This window comes from Macrotis lagotis, chromosome 3 (assembly GCF_037893015.1).
Source record: "Macrotis lagotis isolate mMagLag1 chromosome 3, bilby.v1.9.chrom.fasta, whole genome shotgun sequence".
Lineage (NCBI taxonomy): Eukaryota > Metazoa > Chordata > Mammalia > Peramelemorphia > Peramelidae > Macrotis > Macrotis lagotis.
In genome coordinates this window covers 197,417,343-197,442,642 of record NC_133660.1, presented here as the reverse complement: position 1 = coordinate 197,442,642, position 25,300 = coordinate 197,417,343, and the positions used below count along the sequence as shown (strand labels likewise).

Sequence of the window (25,300 nt, the reverse complement as noted above, 5' to 3'; positions counted from 1 at the left end):
CCTCATATCTTTAGCTATCCTTTATATGGAGATATTTTCTTTTCCTCAATAGACTATATGGGATCCTTAAAAGGTACCTTATGCTTATTTTTGCACAGCCACTTACATATGACAAGAGATTCATAAATTGTTTCATTAATATTCTAATTGGTAATTGAAAATGGTAAGAAAACAAAATTAGATTAAATACACATACACAACCCTAACAAAGAAAAAATACCCTTCACATTTCAATCAAAGCTGTGGCACTAGTTTCCTCTTGCTAAATGAAAATTTTGTTCGTGCTCATTTCTAACAATAAGAATACTATGAACATTTATAATAAACTATGGCATCCATTCTGATCTTTAGCTTTATATAAATTAATACAGAAAATAATAATAACTATGGAGTATAAAGAATAAAACCTAATATCTATCTCAAATTTCTCAAAATAAAGGTATATTTTTATTCAGACTAATTTGTTTACCCTAATTATAAATGTAGTCAGATTTGTCCAATAACTTCTTCCCAAGCAGTAAGACTTTTTCAGAGTTCATTAACAATTTTAACCAATTAGAATAAAATTAACACAATATAATATGGTACCTGTGGTGTCTAAAAAGAATTAATGAACCTCAACAAATTCCTATTTTTAATCCAAGAAAGTGGTTTATTACCTGATTAGTTTGGGCCCAGTGAAGTAAAGCACTTATATTTAACAACTCATTTCCATGAACTCATTAAATTTGTATATTTCAGAATTAAATTCATTAAAAAATCTTCTCATTTCTCATATTCTCCAAGGTTAGATGCAACATATTAGTAATCTGGTTGGAACTTACCTCCTTTTTCCCTGAAAAGGTAATGAAATCATCCCTCAGAAATAATTAGTTATAGGAACTTATATTTAAATTCTTGTCATAGTTTCCTGATCACCTAAGTCACAAAGTCCCTGAGCAGGAATAATTAGCCTTCTTCAGGCTTGACAGACTCCACGATGTGGCACAGTCAGTACACTTTTTTTTTCCACAAGAGTCCACCATCATGGCAAGTGCAAGATGAAAGGAGAGCAGCATTCAACAAAACCAAAACTCAATCGTTGTTCCATTTCTAAACTTTAACCAATGAACGTCATCCATGGAGATGAAGAATGGTGATAATTGTGGGAAGGGAAAGAGAAGAAACGGTACAGAATAATATTGTGTTCTAAAATCCACAGTCAGAGGAACTGCTGAGTAACTTTCAATGTTTCTAAATTTCAGGATGAAAAATGTTATTATATATCCCTTTCAACTTTTTTAAATGTATTTTTCATGTAGATATGACATTTAAAATGATACAATGTTTAAATTTATGTTCATTTCTTCACAAATTTAAGCTTTTTCAGCCTCATGATTCTAAAGTAAAAAGTAAACTTCAATGACTGATTTTTAAAAAATAAACATATCAAAATTATTTATTGAATCCCTACTAATCATTGTGGGAATAAGTAAAAATTAAACTTTGTTACCAAGAGTTTTTAAGTGAATAAGCATTTCTCAAGAACCACCAAGGAACTAGGCACTTTGATAGCATCTGGGGATACAAGTAAATATAAAAAAAATCCCTAGGTTCAAGAAATTTACAATCAAACAGGGAAGACCGTACATGAAAACAATGTACAAACATAGACAGGAGAAAATGTAGACAGAGAGAAAGGCAATAGCATTAAAGAGCATCAGAAAATTCTTATAGAAGATGGGATTTTAGTAGGTCTTGAAGAAATTCATAAAATGTAGATGAGGAGGGAAAGAATTCCACACATGAGAAATAGCACTGAAAATAAAGCATCTTGATTAAGGAATTGTGAATTGTTTCCATCACTGGATCATAGATTATATGGTTAGGGATGTTGTGAAAGAAGACTGAGTAGGGAATAGATCGATCTCTCTCTCTCTCTCTCTCTCTCTCTCTGTATATACACACATAGATATATACATATACACATATATAAATACATATATACATATACAGAGAGAGAGTACACATGCAAGCATACACGCATTAGATACAGAAACATCTATGACTTGGAAATCTTAATTTCTACACATCTTTCCAGATACCTATGCTATCTATATCTATCAATATTCACATCACTATAGATATTTCTATGCATAACTTTTTCTATCTCTACCCACATTGGTATAGATATCTCTAGTTATATCCATATTGGTATATAGCTATAGATACAGATATAAAACAATCTACTGGAAAGAAACAAATCTGAAGATCTCCAAGTCACTCTCCCTACTGTCCAGTGCCTGGCTCCAAGTCTTCCTCTCTACCCCCAAGCTCTTTACCCAAACTTCCAAATTTTATGGATATAATCTATGCCTTCTCAAACACACCAGCCTCCTCTATTTCATGGGCTAGTTGTGGATGAAACAACCCATCTTCCTCCTCCTTGTCCTTGGGGCACCTAGGACCTTCACTGTCTCTGGGAAAGGCCCTTTCATCTCCACTAAGAAGTCTAGCCCACATTAATGTGCAATTCCTAAGACTCAAAAAGATCGTCTAATTCTGATTAAATGAGCTAACCCTTATAGCTTAGTTTAGGGGCACCTAGGTGGCACAGGGAAGAGTACTGGCCCTGGAGTAGGGAGAATCTGAGTTCAAATAAGACTTAGACACTTATTAATTGCCTAGCTGTGTGACCTTGGACAACTTACTTAACCCCATTGCCTTAAATAAAAAAAAATTTTTTAAAAGAACAGAGATTAACAGGAAGAACCAGAAAAGGATGTGATTAGAAGTCAAACCTGATCTTAAGCTTGAAGAAAGTTTGAGACTTAAAGAAGGCATGTAATATAGCCTATAAATAAGCTCCAAGTCACTAAATATGATTTTTTTCCCAAGGCAAACAGGGTTAAGTGGCTTGCCCAAGGCCACACAGCTAGGTAATTATTAAGTGTCTGAGACCGGATTTGAACCCAGGTACTCCTGACTCCAGGACCGGTGCTTTATCCACTACACCACCTAGCTGCCCCTAAATATGACTTTTTAAAAGAGCTTATCATAGTGCCTGGCAAACAGTAGGTGCTTCAGTAAACTAGTCCTCTTTCTCCCTTTTCCTTTATGAGTAGTCAGCTGCTTTGTTCCCTGACTTTCAGGGATATTGAGTTTCATTCTAGCATGAAGTAACAAAAAGTAGAGAGATAATTAAATGCTAAATTTTAGTATTTGGATTCCTAAGTGTTACAGTCAGGGGAAGAAGATAGAGACAATAGAGACTACTTTGCAGAACTTGAGAGGAGGTTAGAATTATAGGCATAATGTGGATCATTTTAATTGAGGGAAGTACATACCAGTTGAGAACATAAGAACATAGACTTAGGCAAGACAAAGCATATTTGTAGAAAAGATCATTCCAATAAGGATATATAGATAAGAACATTGTGTTGGTTAGCAAGTTGGTTGCTAGATAAGTAAGCCAAGTCAGCTGAGTGATGGAGTGGTTAAAGCACCAGGAGGGAATCAGGGAAGACCAGAGTTCAAATCCAGCCTCAAGGTATTCCTAACTGTGTGACCCTGGTAAAGTCATTTAGCCTTGTTTGCCTCAGTTTCCTCATCTGTAAAATAAGCTGGAGAAGGAAATGAAATCACTCCAGAATCTGCCAAGAAAATCCTAAGTGGTTGGATATAATTGAAATACCTATACAACAAGAAGGGTGGAGATAGGTTTTATTTTTAAAAAAAACAGACTGGGAAAGGCAGAATGTTAAAAATCAATAAAATTTCTAACCTGGAGTCATAAAAACCCAGACTGGAATAGGACCTCTGATATTTCCTAGCTCTGTTATTGTGAGCAAATCACATAACATCCCTGTGGCTCAATTTTCTTATCAATAGAGATAACTAGAGCAAACACCTCACAGGATTTTGTGAAGTTCAGAAGAACTCATATCTACACATGTTATTATCATAGAATGGAAGCTCCTTACATGAGAGGAGGGACTGCTTCATTATTGTCTTCGAAGCCCCAGCACCTAGCATATAGTAAATATCTAAAAAAACTTATAGATTTTTGCAAAAAAATAACATGGGTTCAAAAAGATCAAGACATAGGAGTTTAGATTGGGTAGGATAGGTGAGAGTCAGTGAAAGACCCTAATTGGAAATAATAATAATAATAATAATAATAATAATAACAACAATAATAATAGTACTTAAGGAAGATTAATAGAGTAACAGATCATAGAATAAAACAAAACAAAGTGTTTTGAATCAGGAATGCCAGCTAGAAGAAAACATTAACACTTGAATATTCTTGGAATTCTCAGCTTTATAAACTGCAAAGGGAAAGAACAGCTTACACCTAAATTCATTTTTTTCCAGATCAGCTATTAAAAATTAAATTAAAAAAGATAATGGCTTATTAAAAACCATAATCTGGTTGGTCCCAGCCAATTTAAGAATTTGGAACATTTATAAATCTCTCTGGAATACTATAATTCCTTAAGCCAAGGATTTAACCACAAAGTACTGACAAGTTAGGTCAGGTCTGAGGGAGATTGTGGCATATTTTCATGGAGCTAGGATTTGGCAGAGAATACTTTAACTGTTATCTCTCAGACATTCAAGTATTATGTCAGAAAAGTCCAGAACTGGGTAGAAATTTTGAAATACATTTAGAAAACTCAAGAAAAACATTAAAAGGTAAATCAAAAGGTACTAACAGGAACAAAGTATTTATGTTCTAAGAAGGGAAGCTAATATAATTGCCCTACTCTAATGTTATCTGGGTTCATACAAGTAGTTAAAAAAGACAGAGACCTTGAGAAATGTTTGCTAAGTTTTCATGATTTTAAAAGAAGAAAAGAGAAGGAAAGAACAGTACAGTAGAGTAGAAAAGAGAAAAAAAAAGTCAGGGGACTATCTCACATATTTAGGGTGCACAAGTGGAAGACTACACAAATAAGAAAGAGGCTTGTGGACATCAGCGACCTGAATCAGTCAAAGGAGGGTTGAACATACACAATTTGGTCCAAAACAAATTCAAAAAAACAAGGGAATGGGGAAAGGGGAAGGGGGGAGAGCAAGAATGGAAGGGAAGAAAGGAGTTATTCAAGAAAGGAGTTATTAGAAGCAAAACCGACTAAGCTTAGAAGAAGAAACCTGAAGAGGGGATTACAAAGAAAGAAGGGATAAGAAAATGTGACTGGAGTCTTGAAGAAGGAAAGACAAAAGAGTTTAAGGAGTAGAAAGGGGGAAATAGAATGCATCCAGCATAGACCCCTGGTACTAAAATCATACCCATCTTCTCACTAATCTCTTTGGAAAGAGGTGTCAGTGATTTACCCCACGGTGGGGGGGGGGGGGTAAGCATGAGAATAGGATGGAGGAAAACATACAATCAATAATCATTACACTCAATATGACTGAGAAAATCTCACCCATAGGAGAGGATAGCAGAATGGATTAGAAAGAAGAACATAACAAAATACCTTATAGAATATATACTTTATTTAAAAAAGCATATACTTAAAATATGAAGACTGACACCAACTTAAAACAAGCAGTTCAAGCAAAAATCTTTTATTCTTTACCTTAAGATTGGATGTGAGATTCTATTCAAATCAAGGTTACTAAAAAATCATTAAAGACAGTTTTCTGACAAAGATAGCGATTGCCCAGAAAATTCAGATAAAATATCTTTAATAACCCACTGATAAAAAGATGGGTTTACTTTCTTTTTAGGTAAGACAGTTTTGGAAACCTGTTATCAGCAGGTTATGTTTATATTGTTTCTTTCAAAGTAGTGGAAGGTTCCACTAGAAAACTATAGATAGGTTCTAGGGATCTATTGAATATATTGCCAAGAAGCTGACTAAGTTTAGATCAGAAAATCTCGCTGAATATTTTCCAGCAGAAAAACTGTTATGCTATTACACATCTAAGTCCACTAGTCATGAGTGAATCATTCATCTCAATGATGTACACCATTAAGTATGAATTTTTCTATGAGTTATTAGGATTTTTATCTCCATAAGGAGTGAATATTCATTGTCTGTTTGTAGCAATTATATCCCTCCCTCCTTGAAAGAGAACCCTTTCTAAAAAAGACTACAAGCATGAAGCATTCCTTTAAAAAAATATTTCGAAAACTGTTCTATGTCTAAGCATCATATCACTTAAGATTTTAAAGTTGGAATATATGTACAATATAAGTTATATAGATTCTAAATATATGTTATAATCATCCAGGGTCATGTAAAACAGTGAAATGATAAAAGAGAAGATCTTAAGATTTAAGAAGTACTTTTGGTAACAGTCAATTAATACTGCTGATAACAAAAAGAATAAATTATGTTGAGTTTTATTATAGAGTGTTTTTAAATTATATTATACTTACTTTTCATGAAATGTATTTTCTGTAAAAAAATTTTTAAGCATATGATTTATTATAAATATATGTGTTGCCCCAGTTCTTACTATAGATATTTAAAGCCTTTAAAGAGTAGTATGCTTTAAAAAGCAGAAATGGTATTTATTTGTTTGAAAAGCTAGTGGTTTTGAAATATGAGATCATACTAAGTTTCATTTATTTTAAAAAACAGTACCTCTCTTGGAAAGAAGTAGAAGCTGAAAATATAAAACATGTTAACACATTTTTGTACCTATTTACAAAGTTTAAATAGTTAAAAATGACAATGGAGTCAATGTACTTAGTTATGGCAAACTACAACCTTAAAAACTGTCAACATGATTTCTAATAATAAGTCTAGTTTTAATATTTTGTTTTTAATATATCTTGAGTACCATTTACCAGAAAATTTTGAAAATTTATCAGGAATTAATTTAAAATTTTACTGTTTTAGATTATCATGATTTTTAATATAGCTTCCTCTCAAAATGTTCTTTCATAACAGTGTCAAAATTAAAACTGAATAGTCATACTGCCAAAACAGATATTGAAATCAAAGAAAAAATAAAATCATAGATAAAAATATTTGCTTAACCATCAATTTCTAGGAAGATTTCTTATATAATACAGAAATAATTCAGTCATAGGCCCCGTTCTCTTCTCCTTAAATACATGCTTTCTTTTTATGCAAATGACTCCAAGATCTGGGTACCCAAGGGTACCCAATCCAAGTCTCTCTCTCTCTCTCTCTCTCTCTCTCTCTCTCTCTCTCTCTCTCTCTCTCTCTCTCTCCTTTGAGCTTCAATCCTTCCCATGATTGCACATTTCAAACTAGCTGTGACTTAAATTCAATATGTACAAAATTGAACTACTTATCTTTCCCCCAATTTCTCTCTACTTTCAAATTTCTCTATCCTTGTAAAAGATCAATTATCCTTCTAACTCCCAAGTCCTCTTATGGAGGATTTATCCTGATTACTTCCCTTTCACTCAGACCATTTGTCCAGTTACCAAAACTTGCTGTTACTTTCCTTCAGCACATCTCTCAAAGTCTATCTCTTCCCTATGTTAACATAACTATTGGCCTCAGTTCAGGCTCTTGTTACCTCTCATCTAGATTTGTCACAGCCCCCACAAAACAAAACATTAATAAGTAAAAAGAAATGACATCTAACAAATGATGGTTAATGATATTCATTATATACTTACAATATGCTGGCAATATGAAATAGAGGATTTCCTTTAAAAATAAAGTATCCTGGGTAGCTAGGTGGCACAGTGGATAGAGCACCAGTCCTGGAGTCAGGAGTACCTGAGTTCAAATCTAGACTCAGACACTTAATAATTACCTAGCTGTGTGGCCTTGGGCAAGCCACTTAACCTCATTGCCTTGCAAAAAAAAAAAAAAAAACTAAAAAAAGAAAAAACTATCCCCAGATCTTAAATGTTCCAATTTCAGGAAGGAAAATAAAAGTAGGCACTTCTTTTTCATTAAAAAAAAACTCTTGTCCTAATGGATTTATGGGAGAATCCTATCAAACTTCTCAAGAAAAATAATACTGTAGAAGTTGTCAAAAATTAAGGAAATACTCTACTAAAATCTTTTTATGAAAGAAATTCAGACTTACTACCTAAACCAGGGAAGAATAAAGCACATAACTTTATAAATTATATCACAAAAGACAAAAAAAATACTTTTTTTAAAAGTCTATCAAATAGGTTATCACAATATAGCCAGGAAATCATTTATTATAGCCAAGATGGAATTATGCCAAGGATATAAGGATGGATCAACAGTAGGAAAAGTCAACATAATTAATCACATTGTTTGATATAGTTCTAAAGATTCTGCAAAAGCAATGAGAAGGGCAGCTAGGTGGTGCAGTGAATAGGGTACTGGCCCTAGAGTCAGGAGGACCTGAGTTCAAAACCACACTTAATAATTACCTAGCTGTGTGACCTTGGGCAAATCATTTAACCCCATTGCCTTGTATAAAATTTTTTTTAAAAAGCAATGAGAAAAGATAAAGAAATTAAAAGCATAAAGATAGAAATGATTAAAAAAAACTAATGGATGTGATAAGGAATAAGTCTGCTAACTGGTCTCAACTGCCTCAACTTTCCCCACTTTATTTTCCACTAAGCTGCCAAAGTACTTTACCTAAAAGTTTCAACTAAGTCACTCTCCTTTTCAATAAACTGCAGGATCAAATCTAAAATCTTCTGGCATTTCATTTTTTCATTTCATTTTATTTTATTTTTTTAGATTTTTCAAGGCAGTGAGGATAAGTTTTAAAGGTAAGAAATGATTTTACCTTTCTTTTTTATCCAAGTCTTCAGCATAAGTTCTGGCACATTTTAATGGAGAAACACATTAAAAATACATACAAGAAACATATTGAGTAAATAGAAATATTCAGAGAAGAAGGGTCTAGCAGCTCTGAGTCATGAAGGGGAGCTGGGGAAATGAAGAAGCAGAGATGAGAAAGGAGCAGATAGTCAAGGGAAAACAGGGAATCATGTTTGGAAACAGGAAAAAGTCAGACTGGGTAGATCACAACCTCAGGGAAAGAGGAGTAAAGTAGAAGAGAAGAACTTCAGGAAGGGGTCTGATTGAGAAAAACTTTATAAATGTCAAAGAAGTTTATCCTGAAGGTAAGAGGGAACCACTTTTATTAGGTCAGTGACACAAGAAAGCCTACTCTTTTGTGAAAGATGGATTGAATATGAGGCAGACGGTGCAGGGAAACAAATTAAAAAGCTATTGTAATAATCCAAATAAAAAGTCTAAACAAGGGTGTTGACTATGTGAGAAGGGGATAGTTATAGGAGAAGCTTAAGGGCATCAAGAACAGGAATAGTAAATGAATGGATACATAGTAAGACTAAGGACTCAAGGATGACACAAAGGTTTTGAACTGAGATGATTGGAAGGATGGTGGTATCATTCTTAAAGGGGTAGAAGACAATGGGTTGCTAAGGTTTTAGATAGGTTACAATATTGGATATGATTAACCATTTTTCATTATTACAAAGGATAGCTCATACAAGGGGTCATAGAGCAGCAGAAGCTATATCAAGAAACTGACATAATTACAAAACAAAAATTTTTTAATAAAGAATTCTCATGCTGAAAAAGACATGTTTCAAATGTCAAAACTAATTCAAAAGTTTGATTTCTTGGACATCATACATCTCTAGTTTTTTGAAGGGGTTCTACCTGATCATTCTCTAAGACAGAGAAATCAAGAATTGCTGGCAATAAAATCAGATTAAAATGTAGCTGAGCAAATATTTAACAAATTAAGCAAAAATACAATAGCATACAGATAATGTTATTATGGGGTGCTCTAAGTTGATATTTGGAAATTTGGAAGGGCAATACTAAAGAATGTTCAAATTACTGAATAATTGCCCTCATTTCACATGCCATCAGACATATACTTAAGATTATATAAGCTAGGGGGCAGCTAGGTGGTGTAGTGGATAAAGCACCGGCCCTGGAGTCAGGAGTACCTGGGTTCAAATCCAGTCTCAGACACTTAATAATTACCTAGCTGTGTGGCCTTGGCCAAGCCACTTTAACCCTATTTGCCTTGCAAAAACCTAAAAAATAAAAAAAAAGATTATATAAGCTAGACTTCATCAATATTTGAGTCAAGAATTACCAAAAGGGCAGAGGTAGAGGAACTACCTCTACCAAAAAGGTAGAGGAACTAGAACCTCTACCAGAGGTAGAGGACCTAGAGACCAAATTGTCAACATTCTCTGGATTATGGAGAAAGAAAGAGAGTTCCAGAAAAATCTTCATTTCTATTACACTGACTATAATACAACAAAATGTGAAAATTCCTCAAAGAGGAATATCAGATGATCTTTCTTGTCTTTTGAGGAATGTATATGTAGTCAAGAAGCAATGGTTAAGGGTAGCTAGGTGGTGCAATGAATAGAGCACTGCCCTGGAGTCAGGAGGATCTGAGTTCAAATGTGACCTCAGACATTAATTATCTAGTTGTGTGACCTTGGGAAAGTCACTTAACCCCATTGCCTTACCAAAAAAATAAAAAGCAATGGTTAGAACTGAACATAAAAGAAATGACTGATTTAAGACTGGAAAAGAAATATGAGAGAGTTAAATATTTCTTTATTTAGTTAACTTAAATGCAGTGTACATGCATCAGGTGAAATGTCAGACTGGATATATCAAAAGTCAAACTTAAGGTTTCCAAAAGAAATATCAACAATCTCAAATATGCAGATGATACACTCCAATGGCATCAATAAAAGAAGAATTAAGAAGTTTCTTGATGAGGCAGGTTAAGTGTCAGGGTAGCTGGGTGGTACAGTGGATGGAGCACTGGCCCCGGAGTCAAGAGGACTAAATTCAAATCCAGCCTCAGACACTTAATAATTACCTTGCTTTGTGATCTTGGGCAAGGTGCTTAACCTCATTGCCTTGAAAAAACAAAAAAGAAAAAAGGGGGGAGGGGGGAGAAGAGTGTGTAAAAAGTAGGACAATTAGTCCCATCACTTCCTAACAAACAGAAAGGGAAGCAAGGGAAGTAGGGTGAAACATTTTAAATTATTTGACTCAAAGATCACTGCAAACAGCAAATGCAGCCATGAAATTAAAAGACTTGCTCACTGAAAGGAAAACTATGGAAAATCTGATAGCATATTAAAAAGAAGAGATGTCATCTTGTTTACAAAGGTCCCTATAGGCAAAAGTTATGGGTTGTTTGTTTTTTTTTTGCCAGAAGCAATGTTATAAGAATTGAATTGGAAGGAAAGTTGAGTTCTGCAGAATCAGCACTTCCAAATTGTGCTGGAGAGTCCCTTGGACAGCAAGGAAATCAAATAGGTCCATTCTTAAAGAAAATTTATTAATAGTAAAGAAATTTATTATTCATTGAAAGGTCAAATATTGAAGCTAAAGCTTAAATACTCTGGCTACATAATGAGAAGACAGGATTCATTGGGAAAGATACTGACATTGGCAAAGAATGAAGACAAAAGCAGAAGAGGGTGGCAGAGGATGAGAATAATTGTGTCATGGAAGTAGCAAACAAAAGTGGATGAACTTAAGAGATATTGGAGGACTGAAGGGCCTCAAAGAGTAACAAAGAGTAGGATATGATTGAATAAGTCAATATGCAACCTAAATATAGTTTAGTCACCCCATTTCTATTTGATACAACTATATTAAGGTATGTTCATTTAACTTTTACTCAAAAAGAATGTAGGGTTTTTGGATAATATTGGACTTTCAATTTAAACGTAATTCCATGTTTTGAAGTGAATATGTTCAATCATGATGGACTCAGAAAATCAACAAATCAATATCTCTATCAATTAAGGTAAGAAAATGAACTTATATTTAAATATGCAAACTATTAAAATAATAAGTATTTAAAGCAATACTTACAGTCTTTCTAGAAGACTTAATCCAGAAAATGAACCATTCTTCAACTCTGATATTTTATTGTTGCTCAGAATCCTAAAAACATGAGGAATAGGCAAATATGAATACACACAGACTACACACACACACACACACACACACCCTTTGTCAAGACAATTTGAATTTTGTCACTGAATTCCAAAAGGTTCTATTCAAGTAAAAAATATAATATATGCAAGTGAAGCTTTTTTTAATACTTATAAAGAAAGTGCAATTAAACAACAATAGAAGATATGCAATAATATGGAAGGAATGCTGAGTAAAATATGATACTAGAAATGGTACTGGAAATATCACAACTCAAAATTGTTACATAGGAAATTATCTTTAAAAGCTGTTACACATGTCAATTCAATCATTCATGCAAGTTCATCTTAAAGGAGATTTTTAAAATCTTCCTCTTTGCTCCAATAAATTCCAAGTATCCACTTCAATTTACACAAAATTGCTCTGCAAAATTAAAACCCAACTAGAAAAATGAACAATTTTCTGTCCTTGAAGGAATTGTTGAAAAAGCATTTATAGAGTGCTAACTAGCATCAAGCACTGTCCATTCAAATAGAAAATATCAGATAATTCCTGCTCTCAATGGCTCACAATTTAATGCTTTACATATTATTCTATTTGATCCTTACAAAAAATCCTTTTAGCATAAATGCTATTTTATCCCTTTTAAAAAATGAACAACCTAAGACTGAAAGATTTTAAGACTTTCCCAAACGCATGTGACTTGTAAGGCAAGATTAGAATTCTTGTCTTTTTGACTCCAAATATGGCACTCTATCCACTACACCACCTATATTGCAGTAGTTCAATGGCAGGATGAATGGTAAGGTCCAAAAGTTTCTAACAGAGGGTGAAAGAGTAGGGTGGATGAGAAGCTCAAAGGACTTTGAGATATATCGACAGAACAGATGACAGTGTCTGTGAGGCCAAAGAACAAAGTGGCAAGGGCAAATGACAAGGCCACAGGAACCTTAGGAAACAGTGACAAAAAAAGATTATAAGCCCTAGTGGTCTTCCATTTCACTTGACAGAATCTCAACTGGTGATTCTCAATTCATTGAAGTGCTGTGAGTTACTCCTAAATGGCCACCCCACTGTTATCTGGATAAGGGTAAAGAATAAAGGGAAGAGAAAGGAAGGGCACCCAATCTAGAATTTTTGAGTAAGGACTTTTAAAAAAGGAATACAATCTACCACATAATCTAGAATCATTTTAATTTATTTTATTACTTTGAAGCAAAGTTTATTTCCTTTCTTAAAATAAATTTTGATACCAATAAACTTAGCAAGAAATTGCGCATATGGGGATATATAGGGTGAGAATGTCTTGAATTCATTCCTGCTCTGATAATTACTTCCTCAATAATTATGGTATTAATATCTCAGTGTTCCCAGATAACTACAAAACTAAAGTAGAAGTGAACTGCAACTCTGGAAAGAGCTTTCCTTAGGTGGGATTAGTGAAATCAAAAAGTTAAATACCTCTCCCTCCCCGCCCCAAAACAAGCCAACCATGATTTGAAATTTTCCCAATTGTTATAAAGCTCAGAAATAGATAACAACATTCAACTACTACTAAAATTTTGATTAATGAAAAATACGCAGTTAAAACTGTTAAGTAGGGGCAGCTAGGTGGCAGTGAATAGAACACCAGCCTTGGACTCAGGAGTACCTGGTTTCAAATCTGACCTCAGACACTTAATTACCTAGCCATGTGGCCTTGGGCAAGCCACTTAACCCCATTGCCTTGAAAAAAAAACATCTAAAAAAAACTTAAGTAATAGAAGTTCAATGGAAAAATGTTGTCAGATCATTGGATAAGGGAAGAGTTTATGATCAAGTAAGAGATAAAGAGGGTAAGGAGGTAAAATAAATAATTTTGATTAAATGGAATTGAAAAGGTTTTTCACAAATGAAATCAATACAGCCAAAATTAGAAACAGGAAACTGAAGGGGAAATGTTTTAAAGTAAGTTTCTCTGATGAAGGCATCATTTCTCGAAGTTATAAAGAACTCAGTCAAATTTACAAAAATAAGAGTCATTCCCAAATTAATAAATAGTCAAAGGATATGAAAAGGCAGGTTTCAGAAGAAGTCATATGAAAAAATGCTTTAGATCACTACTTATTAAAGAAATGTAAAATAAAACTCTAAGGTATCACCTCATACCCAGCAGACTGGCTAACATGACAAAAAAGGAAAATGACAAAAGCTAGAAGGATGTGAAAAAATAGGTATATATTAATATACTACTGTTGGAGTGGTCTAACTCTTCTGAAGAAAAATGTGGGACTACACCCAAAGTGTTATAAAATCATGCATACCCTTTGACACAGAAATACCACTACTTGCTCTGTAATCTAACAAAATAAAAAGGAAAAAGATCTATATGTATAAAAATATTTATAGTAGCTCTTTCTGTGATGGCAAAGAATTGGAAATCAAGGGAATACCCATTGATCAGGTAATGGATGAGTAAGTTGTGATATTTGACTGTAATGGAATACTATTTGTGCTAGAAGAAATGAGAATAAGACTTAAGAAAAACCTGAGAAGACATATGACTTCATGCAAAGTAAAATGAGTAAATCATGAAAATATTGTACACATTAACAGTAATTGTCAACTGTGAAAGACAATTACTCTGGATCAATACAATGAACCAATAATGAAAAAATACCATCCATCTCCAAGAGAGAAAATTGATGAACTTGAAAATGCATATTGAAGTATACTTTTCCCCCACTTTCTTTATATTTCTTTTTTATTGTTGTTGCTATTATTTCTTATGCTTTGCATGACTTGTCTTTTATAACTAATAACATATCACTTGTCTTCTCAATGAGTGTGAAAAGGGTGGGAAGGAGGGAAAGAATTGGGAACTCAAAAAAATGTTAAAAGAATGTTAAATTTTTTTTTTAAATAACATAAGGGCATCTTAAGAAATCATCTAATCTAAGCACCTCATTTTATAAGACACAGAAAATAACTTGTCCAAGGTAATTTGAATGTATGTTCCCAAATTCAAATTCAATACTGATTCTAGGTTTTTGCTCTGCATATAATAAAGGACATCAAAAAATAATTATATTTTCATTAACAAAATGAACATTTAAATATATATATATATATTTAATATATATATATATATATATATAATTCAACCAAATCCAAAGTTCAAAAAAAAGTAATCGCAAATAAACACAACTATAAAGTTCAGTTCCATCAGTATCTTGCCATTGGCTAGAGCATGAAAAGTCAAATGAAGAAATGTTTTCTAAAGGCTGTTTTAACATAGCTATTTCTCTTGAGGATGGTGAATGACTTATATTTATTCTGACTTAGTATTAGTTCAGCAAAAAGGATATCAGTTGCTCAGTCATAAAGGTTTAGTACAATAAATGATAGATTTTATTAAAGATAGTAAAAAAGTAAGATATTTCATCATACTTAAAAATGTTATAAATGTAACCTTAAAAATATAGTTTACAACTTCATGTTAATATATTCAGTGTATACATTACTTGACATGTTTAAGGATGCTGTGCAAGAAAACAGAATTGGCATAAATAAATCTATCTAGCAGACAGATTTTATACCCTATTTTGAAATTTGAAACCCATGAAACTAGGAAATATATAGTATGCATAATTATAAGTCTAAAAACTATTTGCACTCATTATTTTTGCTGACATTCAAAAATTTCAAACTTTCTAGAAGGTAATTAAATGATGTTATAAAACTTGCACTAAAGTTACAAAATTCATACAAACCCACTTCTGTTCTTCACCAATGATGTTAATACACCATGTGATCTATAGTCAATGCTTGGTAGCACTATTCTGACTCACTACTTTTGAATTTAAAGAAGTTTGGTTATTTCCTGCTTAACATAACATATTATTTAACGAGTTCAGTTCTTGTATGAATGAATCATTTTTACCAAATCCATGAAAAAGGGAATTACTTAAGAAGAAAAATACAAAGAAAGTCAAAAATTCAACAAATTAATATATTATAATCTCCAATAGAGGTGAGCATTAAATTACTTTCATTTTTATGAAGAATTAAATTTCAACAAGTAGTTATTACAACATCACCCCATAGTCAGCATCAAATAAAGTAGGCCATCTATGAGATAGATGTCAAGTTAGTACCATAGGATGAATTTATCAATTCTTCTAAAACAGAACTAACTTTTCCTAATATATTGATCTGTTACATGGTGACAAGACAAAGTGAATCTATACATGAGAATACATGAGAAAAATACATGGAGTTCATGTCTTGACAGACTTAAGGAAATTGAGCCCCATTAACTATATAAAATATGCTATTACAGAGGAAAAAGAAATATAAAAGACATTATATCTTAGAATTCCATTTTAAATCCTACACATAAGACTTTTTTCTTGTATATTTTGCCTAGGAAATAATATATAGTTAAGTCAATGAAACAGTAACACTTTGTTCACAACATTGTCTATTTTTAAAGGAAAAATCTTCATCATTTCTGCAAAATGTAATTCAAATAAGAATTTTTATTATTATTTATTTTATTCTTATTTAATAATAAGAAATAAAAATAATTTATCTGTACAAAATCATAGAATGAATCAGGGATATTATAATGATTAATATATATTACCTTAAATTTATGACTCCTAATCTTCAGTTCTATACACTAGATTCTCAAATTCTCTGTTAGCCTCAGACACTCAATAATTACCTAACTATGTGACCTTGGGAAAGTCCCTCATTGCCCTGCCTAAACCAAAAAAAAAAAAAAAATCTGAGTCTTTGACCTTCCTTACCTTGAAAGGCATTCAATGTAGAATCTGGTTAAAAAATGTTCTTACACAAGAAGTAAAACTAATAAATAGGGGTGTGAATACACATACATACATATACACAAATATACAAATAAATATATATATATATATATACACACACACACACACATGTGCATGTGTATGTAGAGACTATATATATATATGCACATATATATATAATTTAATTCATTATATATTATTTGTTTATAATTATATACATGCAAAAAAGAGATAGATAGATAGATATATAGATATATAGATATATCAGTATACACACACATATACTTATTTTAAATTAGGCTTCTCTTTACCATTCTTTTTGTGTGGGAAACTTCCTACTCTTGAGTAAAGAAACTTTTTGTCAAGAAAACCACATTCCAAAGGAGGCTCAGAGCCACCTGCTTTATGATAAGACTATTTTTACTGACTGGGAGGAAATTCTGACCATAAATATTACTTCATTCTAGATAGTTATGAAGGTCCTAAGTTACCTAACCATCTGATGAGGAAAATATTATGAAAACCTTTCATTCTTTTCTTTGTGACTTCTGTTGGGGTAGATTGTACCTCTGGAAATACAGCCTATGGGATGAAAGAAAAGAGGGCTAGGGAGGGAGAGACTGCCTTTAGGACATAAATAACCTGACTTTACCTTACCTTGGTGCAGCTCTTGAACTCTCACCACTAGGTGAGATTGTGAGTCTGCCCTTTTCTCAAAACAAAAGCAAATAAACTTTCTTTTGCTCAGACCCAACCTCTGAGAATTTCTTTTAGGGTGAATTTACCCCACAAAGTTCCATTTATATTATGTGTAGGTATCATGTTTAATGTTACTCTTTAAATGGCAGGACTGAAATCCAAACAAGATCCATATCTACTTATTCTGACTCTTTCCACTGCTTATGAAAGATTGCTGATGTTCAATTATGAATAGCTTTTACTTTCATATTAAATAATCTATATTTTATTTAGTTGGAATTCAAAATTTTTTGAGCAAGGAAATGAAGTCAATAAATGTTTAGTTCAGCTAAATTCCTGTTATCCTTCATTTCTGAAAGGGATCAAGAACATTACAAATGATGTCAATTCATACATAAAAGTCCAGAAGCAAGAAAAAAATCAAGTTGATGGTCTGTTTGTTACCCTCAACCTGGTTTAAGTCAGCCTGCTAATATGTTTTTACTATGCTTTGGCTGATCTGCAGTGATACAGCTTCCTGGGAGGTACAAGTAAGATTTGGGTTACACAGGAAGACACAAAAGGTGGATGAGTAGTCCTGAAAAGAATCTAGCAGTCTTCACACCAGAGCTACTACTCCTCCCTGAACCCACTGGCTGAGATTCAAACTAGGTGACTTGAAGAATACAGGAAACAGATAATTTATTCAACAAGAATATTTTCAGTTTAAGAGACTGATGACAAAGCATGATGTAAAATTTCACCAACCAGTGTTTATTAACCAGTCCATAATGTGTAGAGCATCACAAGTATGTAATACATGCTGTCTTTTTCACCTATACAGGATTTCATTGATATCTTAATACAAAAAAATCAATTATTGCTTAAAATGACTGTAAATTTTTATACAATTGTTTTCCACTAATTATTAGTCATAAAATTAGAGATATATTCCTCTGAAAAATGGTCTCAAAGCATAATAAAATTTCATTGAAAATAAAGCAAATAATCTAAAAGGATATTTTAAAGGATAAGTAGAAACAAATAATATATAATGAATTAAATACTGTATATGTGGTCTCTACACACCTGCATATATATATATATGTGTGTGTGTGTGTGTGTGTGAAATAAAATATGTATATGTGTATATGTATGTATATATGATAAAATAATTAAAATTAGAATACAAAAAATAAAAATATGAAAACCTGGAATCTCTCTGTGAAGAAAGTGATGCCAAATAATGCTCTGAGATCATAGGATTAAAGATGTATAGCGAGAAGAGTTCTCAGAGGTCACCTAATGCAATTTCCTCATTTACCACATGAGAAAACTAAGGGACAACAAAGTTAGTCCATCTGTTCAAGGTGACACAATGACAGATCCAGAATTTTGAAACTAGGTCTTCTGGCTTTAAATATAACATTTTTCTTTTACTGACTGTCTGATTCTCTCTCAATCTCTTCCTCTCTGATAGAAGAACAAGTATTAGTATCACTGTTTCAAAGTAGGAATTAGTATCTTTTGTTGCTTTCAGGGTTAGTTACTAGAAGATGACATTTGCTTCACAGTTTTGGCATTGAGATTTATATGTTCTAGGGATCTACACACACACACACACACACACACACACACACACACACACACACACACACACTTACTTTTGGGTCATTACCAAGTCACTTACAATCTAAGGTTACAAGTTACAGAGTCTAAGATCTTCAATGGTGAAATCAAGAGTTCCTAACACTAACAAAATTAAATCCTAACCAAAAAAAAAGGAAAAAAAGTTGATGTCCTATTTTATTGTGTTTGTGAAGTAAGGGTGGCTCTACAGATATGGTTAACAACTAAAAGGAGGTCAGAGGTCTTCAGGTAAATCTTAAAACTAACTTAATACTAATTTGCTTAGCTTACACTTATTTTCTCTAATGGGCATCATCCTATGACTCATTTTATTTATCAACAGAATTAGTCTACAAGCAGACCTCCATTTACTGCACTTCAGAGATATTGTGAGCTTTTGGTTTTACAAATTGAAGATTTATGGCAACTTTGCATTGAGTTAATTATTGGCACCATTTTTACAAAAACATGTGCTCACATTATCTCATTTTAGTAATTTACACATTTCAAATTGTAATATGATCAATAATCTTTGATGTTACTATTGGAATTGGGGGCACTATAAGGGAAAACCTTAAATATTGTGTTCTGACTGCTCCACCAACCAACTGTGATCCTCTCTGTCTCTTTCTCTTTCTCTCTCTCTTCTCTCTCTCTTTCTCTCTCTCTCTCTCTCTCATCTCTGTCTCTCTCATCCCTCTGTCTCTCATCTCTGTCTCTCATTTCTCTCTTTTTCATCTCTGTCTCTGTCTCTCATCCCTCTGTCTCTCATCTGTCTCTCATTTCTCTCTTTTTCATCTCTGTCTCTCTCCCATCTCTCTGTCTCTTTCTCTCCTCTCTCTCTCTCTCTCTCTCTCTCTCTCTCTCTCTCTCTCTCTCCCTCCCTCCCTCCCTCCCTCAGGCTTTCTTATTCCCTAAGAAATAATCCATATTGAAATTGGGCCAATTAATAACCATACAATGACTTCTAAGTGTTCGAGTGAAAGAGTCAACTAATGAAATAAAGCTACCCCAACCTTCAGCAACCACCACCCTGACAACTCAGCAACCAATAAGATCAAGGAAAGACCCTCTACAAGCAAAAATATTACAACAGTAAAAACAAAGTTTGTGGTTTAGCAATAAAGTATTTTTAAGGTATGTACATTTTTAAACATAATATCCCTTCACACAATAATATAGAATGGTGTAAACAAAATTTTTATATGAGCTTGGAAACAAAATCATGTTTTTGCAATATTTGCTTTATTGAGGAGATCTGGAACAGAATCCACAATATCTCATATATATATATACATATATATATGTATATGTTTTTCCCACTTTTTCTTTATTGATTTTATTTTTCCAAAAACATATCATGAAAATTTTTGCAACATTCATCCATATGCATATATATATTTCCATATGCATATATATTTTAAGTTACAAAATTTCTTTACACCCTCCCTTCTCACTCCCCTCCCCTCAGTGATGAACAGTCAAGTTAACATTGTACATACATATTTTTAACAAACATGTTTACAAATTAATCACTTTCAGGATGAGGAATTAGGATTAAGTGAAAGAAATATATAAGAGATAATTTTTACAATGTGTTCATAGATTCTGAAGGGGATTTTTTTTGGTTTGTTTTTCTTCCCTGGATGGGGACAGAATTGTCCATAGACAGTCTAATACAGTTGTCCTAGCTCTCTGAATTGCTGAGGAGTGCTTCCATCTAGGTGGATCATCTAAAATGTTGTTGTTAATGTGTAAAATGTTCTCTTGGTTCTGCTTCCATCACTCAGTATCAAATCCTGTAATTCATTCCATGCTTCTCTAGAGTCCAACCATTTAAAGTTTCTTATAGAACAATAATATTCCATAGTACTCATATACCATAACTTGTTTAGCCATTCCCCAATTGATGGACATTCCTCAATTCTTTGCCACTACAAAAAGAGCTGCTATGAATATTTTGGAATATATGGGACTTTTCACATCTTTTTATGATTTCTGGATATGGGTCTAGAATTGGAATTGCTGGATCAAAGGGAATGAGCATTTTTATTGCTCTTTGGATGAATATTGTCTTTAAACTTTACTTAAATTATGTCTCCCTTTTCTTTCTTCCCCCATAATAATACATTAAACAACACTGTTAATATTTTCCTTTCTTTTTCTTATTCCTAAAATGTAGAACATAGTGCTTGACTATGTTTCTAAAGATTATTACAATATTATGTGTTATTTTGTAGCTTCTCCCAGCCTTAATAGCTTTTGAAAATCTATGACAGACCTCTAAAGAGTGTTAGCATAAGGTTTTGTCCATACTCTATCCTACTCAAAACTGGATGTAAGAAAAACTTAAAATATTTTTAAAGGAAATATGTTGGCTTCCTTTCTTAGAAGAAATATAATCATACACAAGATTACCCATAGTAAATTAAGAAGGGTGAGGCAGGAAATACATTGGCAATAGCAAAGGAATAGAAGTACAAGATCTCCCATTTCTAACACAGTTTTGCTCTATGCCTTTAAGACTATCAAGAATTTACCAGAAATTTACTCAGAAATAGCTTCATTACATTCAAACAGAGTATTAGTGACAAGACATCTGGGAACACAAATACCACATGTCACGTATTCTATCTACCAACCTTATAAGTAAAACACATACCAAAAAAATTACACATACACACTCAAACACACGGTTCTAAACCACTGTAACCAACCATATTATTGGAATCTTTTTTGGGCAGCAACATCCAAAAGCCTCTCCTCACATATACTCTCTCTGCCACTACAGAATTGTCACCCAGTTTCTCAATATACAAAAACCCTGATAGTCTGATCTTTATCCTTAAATACCTCAAAGTCTATGATAACTATTCTATAGTAAGATTTTGGTCAAATACCATTGTTCAAAAACAAACAGTATACTCTTTGTTATTGACAATAGTTGAGTTCTTTGTTTAAGCAGTCAGAATAGCAAAACTATGATGAAGCTAAAATTTCAGCTACATCTATGAATAGTCATTATATTTCAAAATTAATGGGAAAAATGTTTTTCTACCAATAAGTACACAAGTATTTATAGTCACATATATTAGAAGTTTCAAACTTTGAATTTTAATTTCTAAAAGATACTAATATTTCTCATTTTAACTAGTCAAATACATCAAAAGATAAAATAATGTTTTTTCAATAATCCATTAACAATTGCTGTAACCAACAGCAAATCTTTCCAAATTTCAACATACTTTATTTTTCTTCTTAATTTAATGCCTCTTCCAACATAAAGTGAAAAATATCCTCTCTCAACTGTTCCAGTTCTCCACTGACCATGGCTTTATATATGAAAAAAAATTATAAATCCTGTCCATTTACTATAATTTATAGTTTTAGCAGTTAACAGGCTACCATGAAGTAATTTTGAAGCAAAATGGTATCCAATAAAACTCAGAAAAGGCCAAACTATAAAAATGCTGACAGCTTAAGAAACAGAGTTTACAATAAATAATATATACACAATAAGTGTGGGAATGAAAAATTACTTATTTCATTCAGACCACTCAATCTTTTCTTATTATCATGTAAACACCACAAAAATTGGCACATCTTTCATGATTTCTCTACTTAGCATAGAATGCTGAGGGCACTGACTGCAGATGTAATAAAAGTTGATTTGTCCAGCACATTAATAAAGGTGTCAATATTGATTGTTTTTCATTGATGACATTTATAATTTAATGATATCTGTTGTTCATTAAAACAATAGCCCACAAACTCAGTATGAGTCAACATTGGGAAAGGACATCCAAGAAGGGTAAAGCAATCCTGAATGACACTGAAAGCACAGTTTCCAGGAATAAGGAGAAAAAAAAAATTCATTGAACTCTCTGACCTGGTCAAGTATCACCTGCAATGTTGTGCTCAGATTAGAACATCAAAGTTCAGGATAAATTTTTAATAATCAAAGAATTTTTTCCCCAGCCATATATGTCACACTTATGTTCTTTATAATATTTCTAACTTACAAGTCACCTTAGTATCACCAGCTCTGATTCCTGCTTGGACCCACCATATTCTCTAAATTAATCTTTTGAATTTTTTTGCAGTGATAATTCTTCAGAAATCATTGTATTCTATGATTTTCAGCCAATAAGAGCATGTTAATATTAAAGAAATACTTATCAATTTCATGAATGATGCCCTGGAATAAGTCTAAATTTAAAAAAGATTCCTGATAGATTTTGACATTCTTTAAATTTTATTTTTGTGGGCAACAATGTACTAAATTGTACTTTCCCCAGCCACTACAAAACCTCATCATTAACATCAACCACTAAACAAAACATAATTAAAAAATCATCCATAATGAAAAACAAATTATATGAAAAACATAGTACCCAGAGTTCTGGCATAGGTAGGCAGGCAGTATGACAAATCAATGTACCAAAACTGGATAGAGAATTCACTAGAAAAATAAAACAAATCTGTTTCCCTTCTCAAATCTTCACACTATTTTTAATATAAATAGAATGCAAGCATCTTAAAGGTAGAGAATTATGAAAAAATACTTTCCAATAGTCATAGTTGGTTACAATACACACAGTGTATTGGTTTATTTTAGGGGTTTTTTTTGCCTTGACTAAAAGGCTCAGGGGAAACTATTATAAAAACCAACAATACAAGATAATAAAAACCATGGGGAAAACTTAAGCAATTGAAATATTTACTTTGTGTCCAAAAAAATTAAATTTAAAAAAGACGAACATAATAGCAGTTAACATATAGAGTTCTTGAATTTTGCAAAGTACCCTATATTTATAGTTTACTTGATTCTCCGAAATATGAGCTTTAATTTTACCAATTTAATAAATAGAAGAAAAAATTGAGGCACACAAGAGTTGTCATGTGATTTGTCCCAAGTCTGATTCTAAGTACACAAAGCAGGATTAGGACTTCAATCTTCCTGATTTCAAGTACCACACTCTACCACACCACTTAGCTATCCTACCTCAATTTAAAATAATTCACAAAATCAATGCTATACTAAAGTACTGAAAACAAGTAACAAATATCCCAGGAAACAGATCAATCAATACAGAAGCATTTTTTACCCATCTAGTATATGCCATATACTGTACTAGTCGATGGCAATACAAAAACAAAAAATAGAAGCATCCCTTCCCTTCAAGGAGTTAAGGTTATTATTAGTAATGGCTGATCAACTATGGACAATAAAAAAGGTGCCAGATACCTCTGCAAAGATGTTGAAAATATCAGCTCATGTGATCCTCCTAACAATTCTGGGGAAAAGATGCAGTAATCATCCCCATTTGATAGTGGGGATAACAGGATAGCTACAGAGGCTGAGTTTAAGTGACTTGTCCAGGGTCACCCATCAAGAAACCTTCTGAGCCAGTTGTGAATCTTGATCCAGATCAACGTTCTAAACATTTTACCAATTAGCTGCTTAGAGGTGGGAATGAAACATATTAGCGCACAATGAAGCAACTATGGTATTCAGGTGGCATACAGCTGGTACAAAGCAAAACTAAATGAGATAAACATCAGTTGAAATCAGGTATGGGTTGAGGAGAGCTCAAGAAGAGTCTCAAAGAAATAGGCAAGTTAACTGGGTGACTTAGTTGGGAGGGATCTAATGATAAAATTTCATCCTATGGTTGAAAATAAAAAATAAGAGTTTTCTGAGAAAAGCATACTAATGAAGTCTTTTGCCTGTTTCTATATTATATATATATATATGTATTTGCATGTATGTATATACAAATATACATTTTGTTTTGTTAAATATTTCCCAATTATATCTAAAAAAATTAACTAATTTTTTTAAAAGTTGTATTCCAAATTTTTTCCTCCCTCCTTTAGAAGGCAATTTGAAATTGATTATACTTTTGTCATGAAAAAAATATTTTCATATTAACCATGTTACAAAATTAAACACAGACCAAATAATAACAAAACAATGTAAATAAGTTAAAAATAAGTATGCTTCAATCTGTCTTTAGATTTTTTCATTTAGCTTTCTAGAGATGAATGACATTTTCATCGCAAGTCTTTTGCATATGATCATTGTTACAATATTGCTATTTCTGTGTACAATATTTTTCCAGTTCTGCTCAATTTACTTTGAATAAGTTCATAAGTCTTCAGATTTCTTTCTGAAAATATTCTCCTCATCATTTCTTGTGGCACAATAGTATTTCATCATAATCATACCTCCTAACTTGTTTAGTTATTCCCCAATTGATAGATATCCCTTAAATTTCCAATTTTTGTCACCACATAAAGAGGTGC

At 32.5% G+C, this 25,300-nt stretch overlaps 1 protein-coding gene across 1 annotated transcript in view; it reads right to left on the bottom strand.

Moving 5' to 3' along the window:
- ADGRA3 (adhesion G protein-coupled receptor A3) overlaps positions 1-25,300 on the bottom strand; it is a 145,284-nt gene that overhangs the window by 96,975 nt on the left and 23,009 nt on the right. The window contains exon 2 of the mRNA XM_074229707.1: positions 11,811-11,882. Coding sequence (XP_074085808.1) covers positions 11,811-11,882 — 72 coding nt within the window. The remainder of the gene's footprint in view (positions 1-11,810; positions 11,883-25,300) is intronic.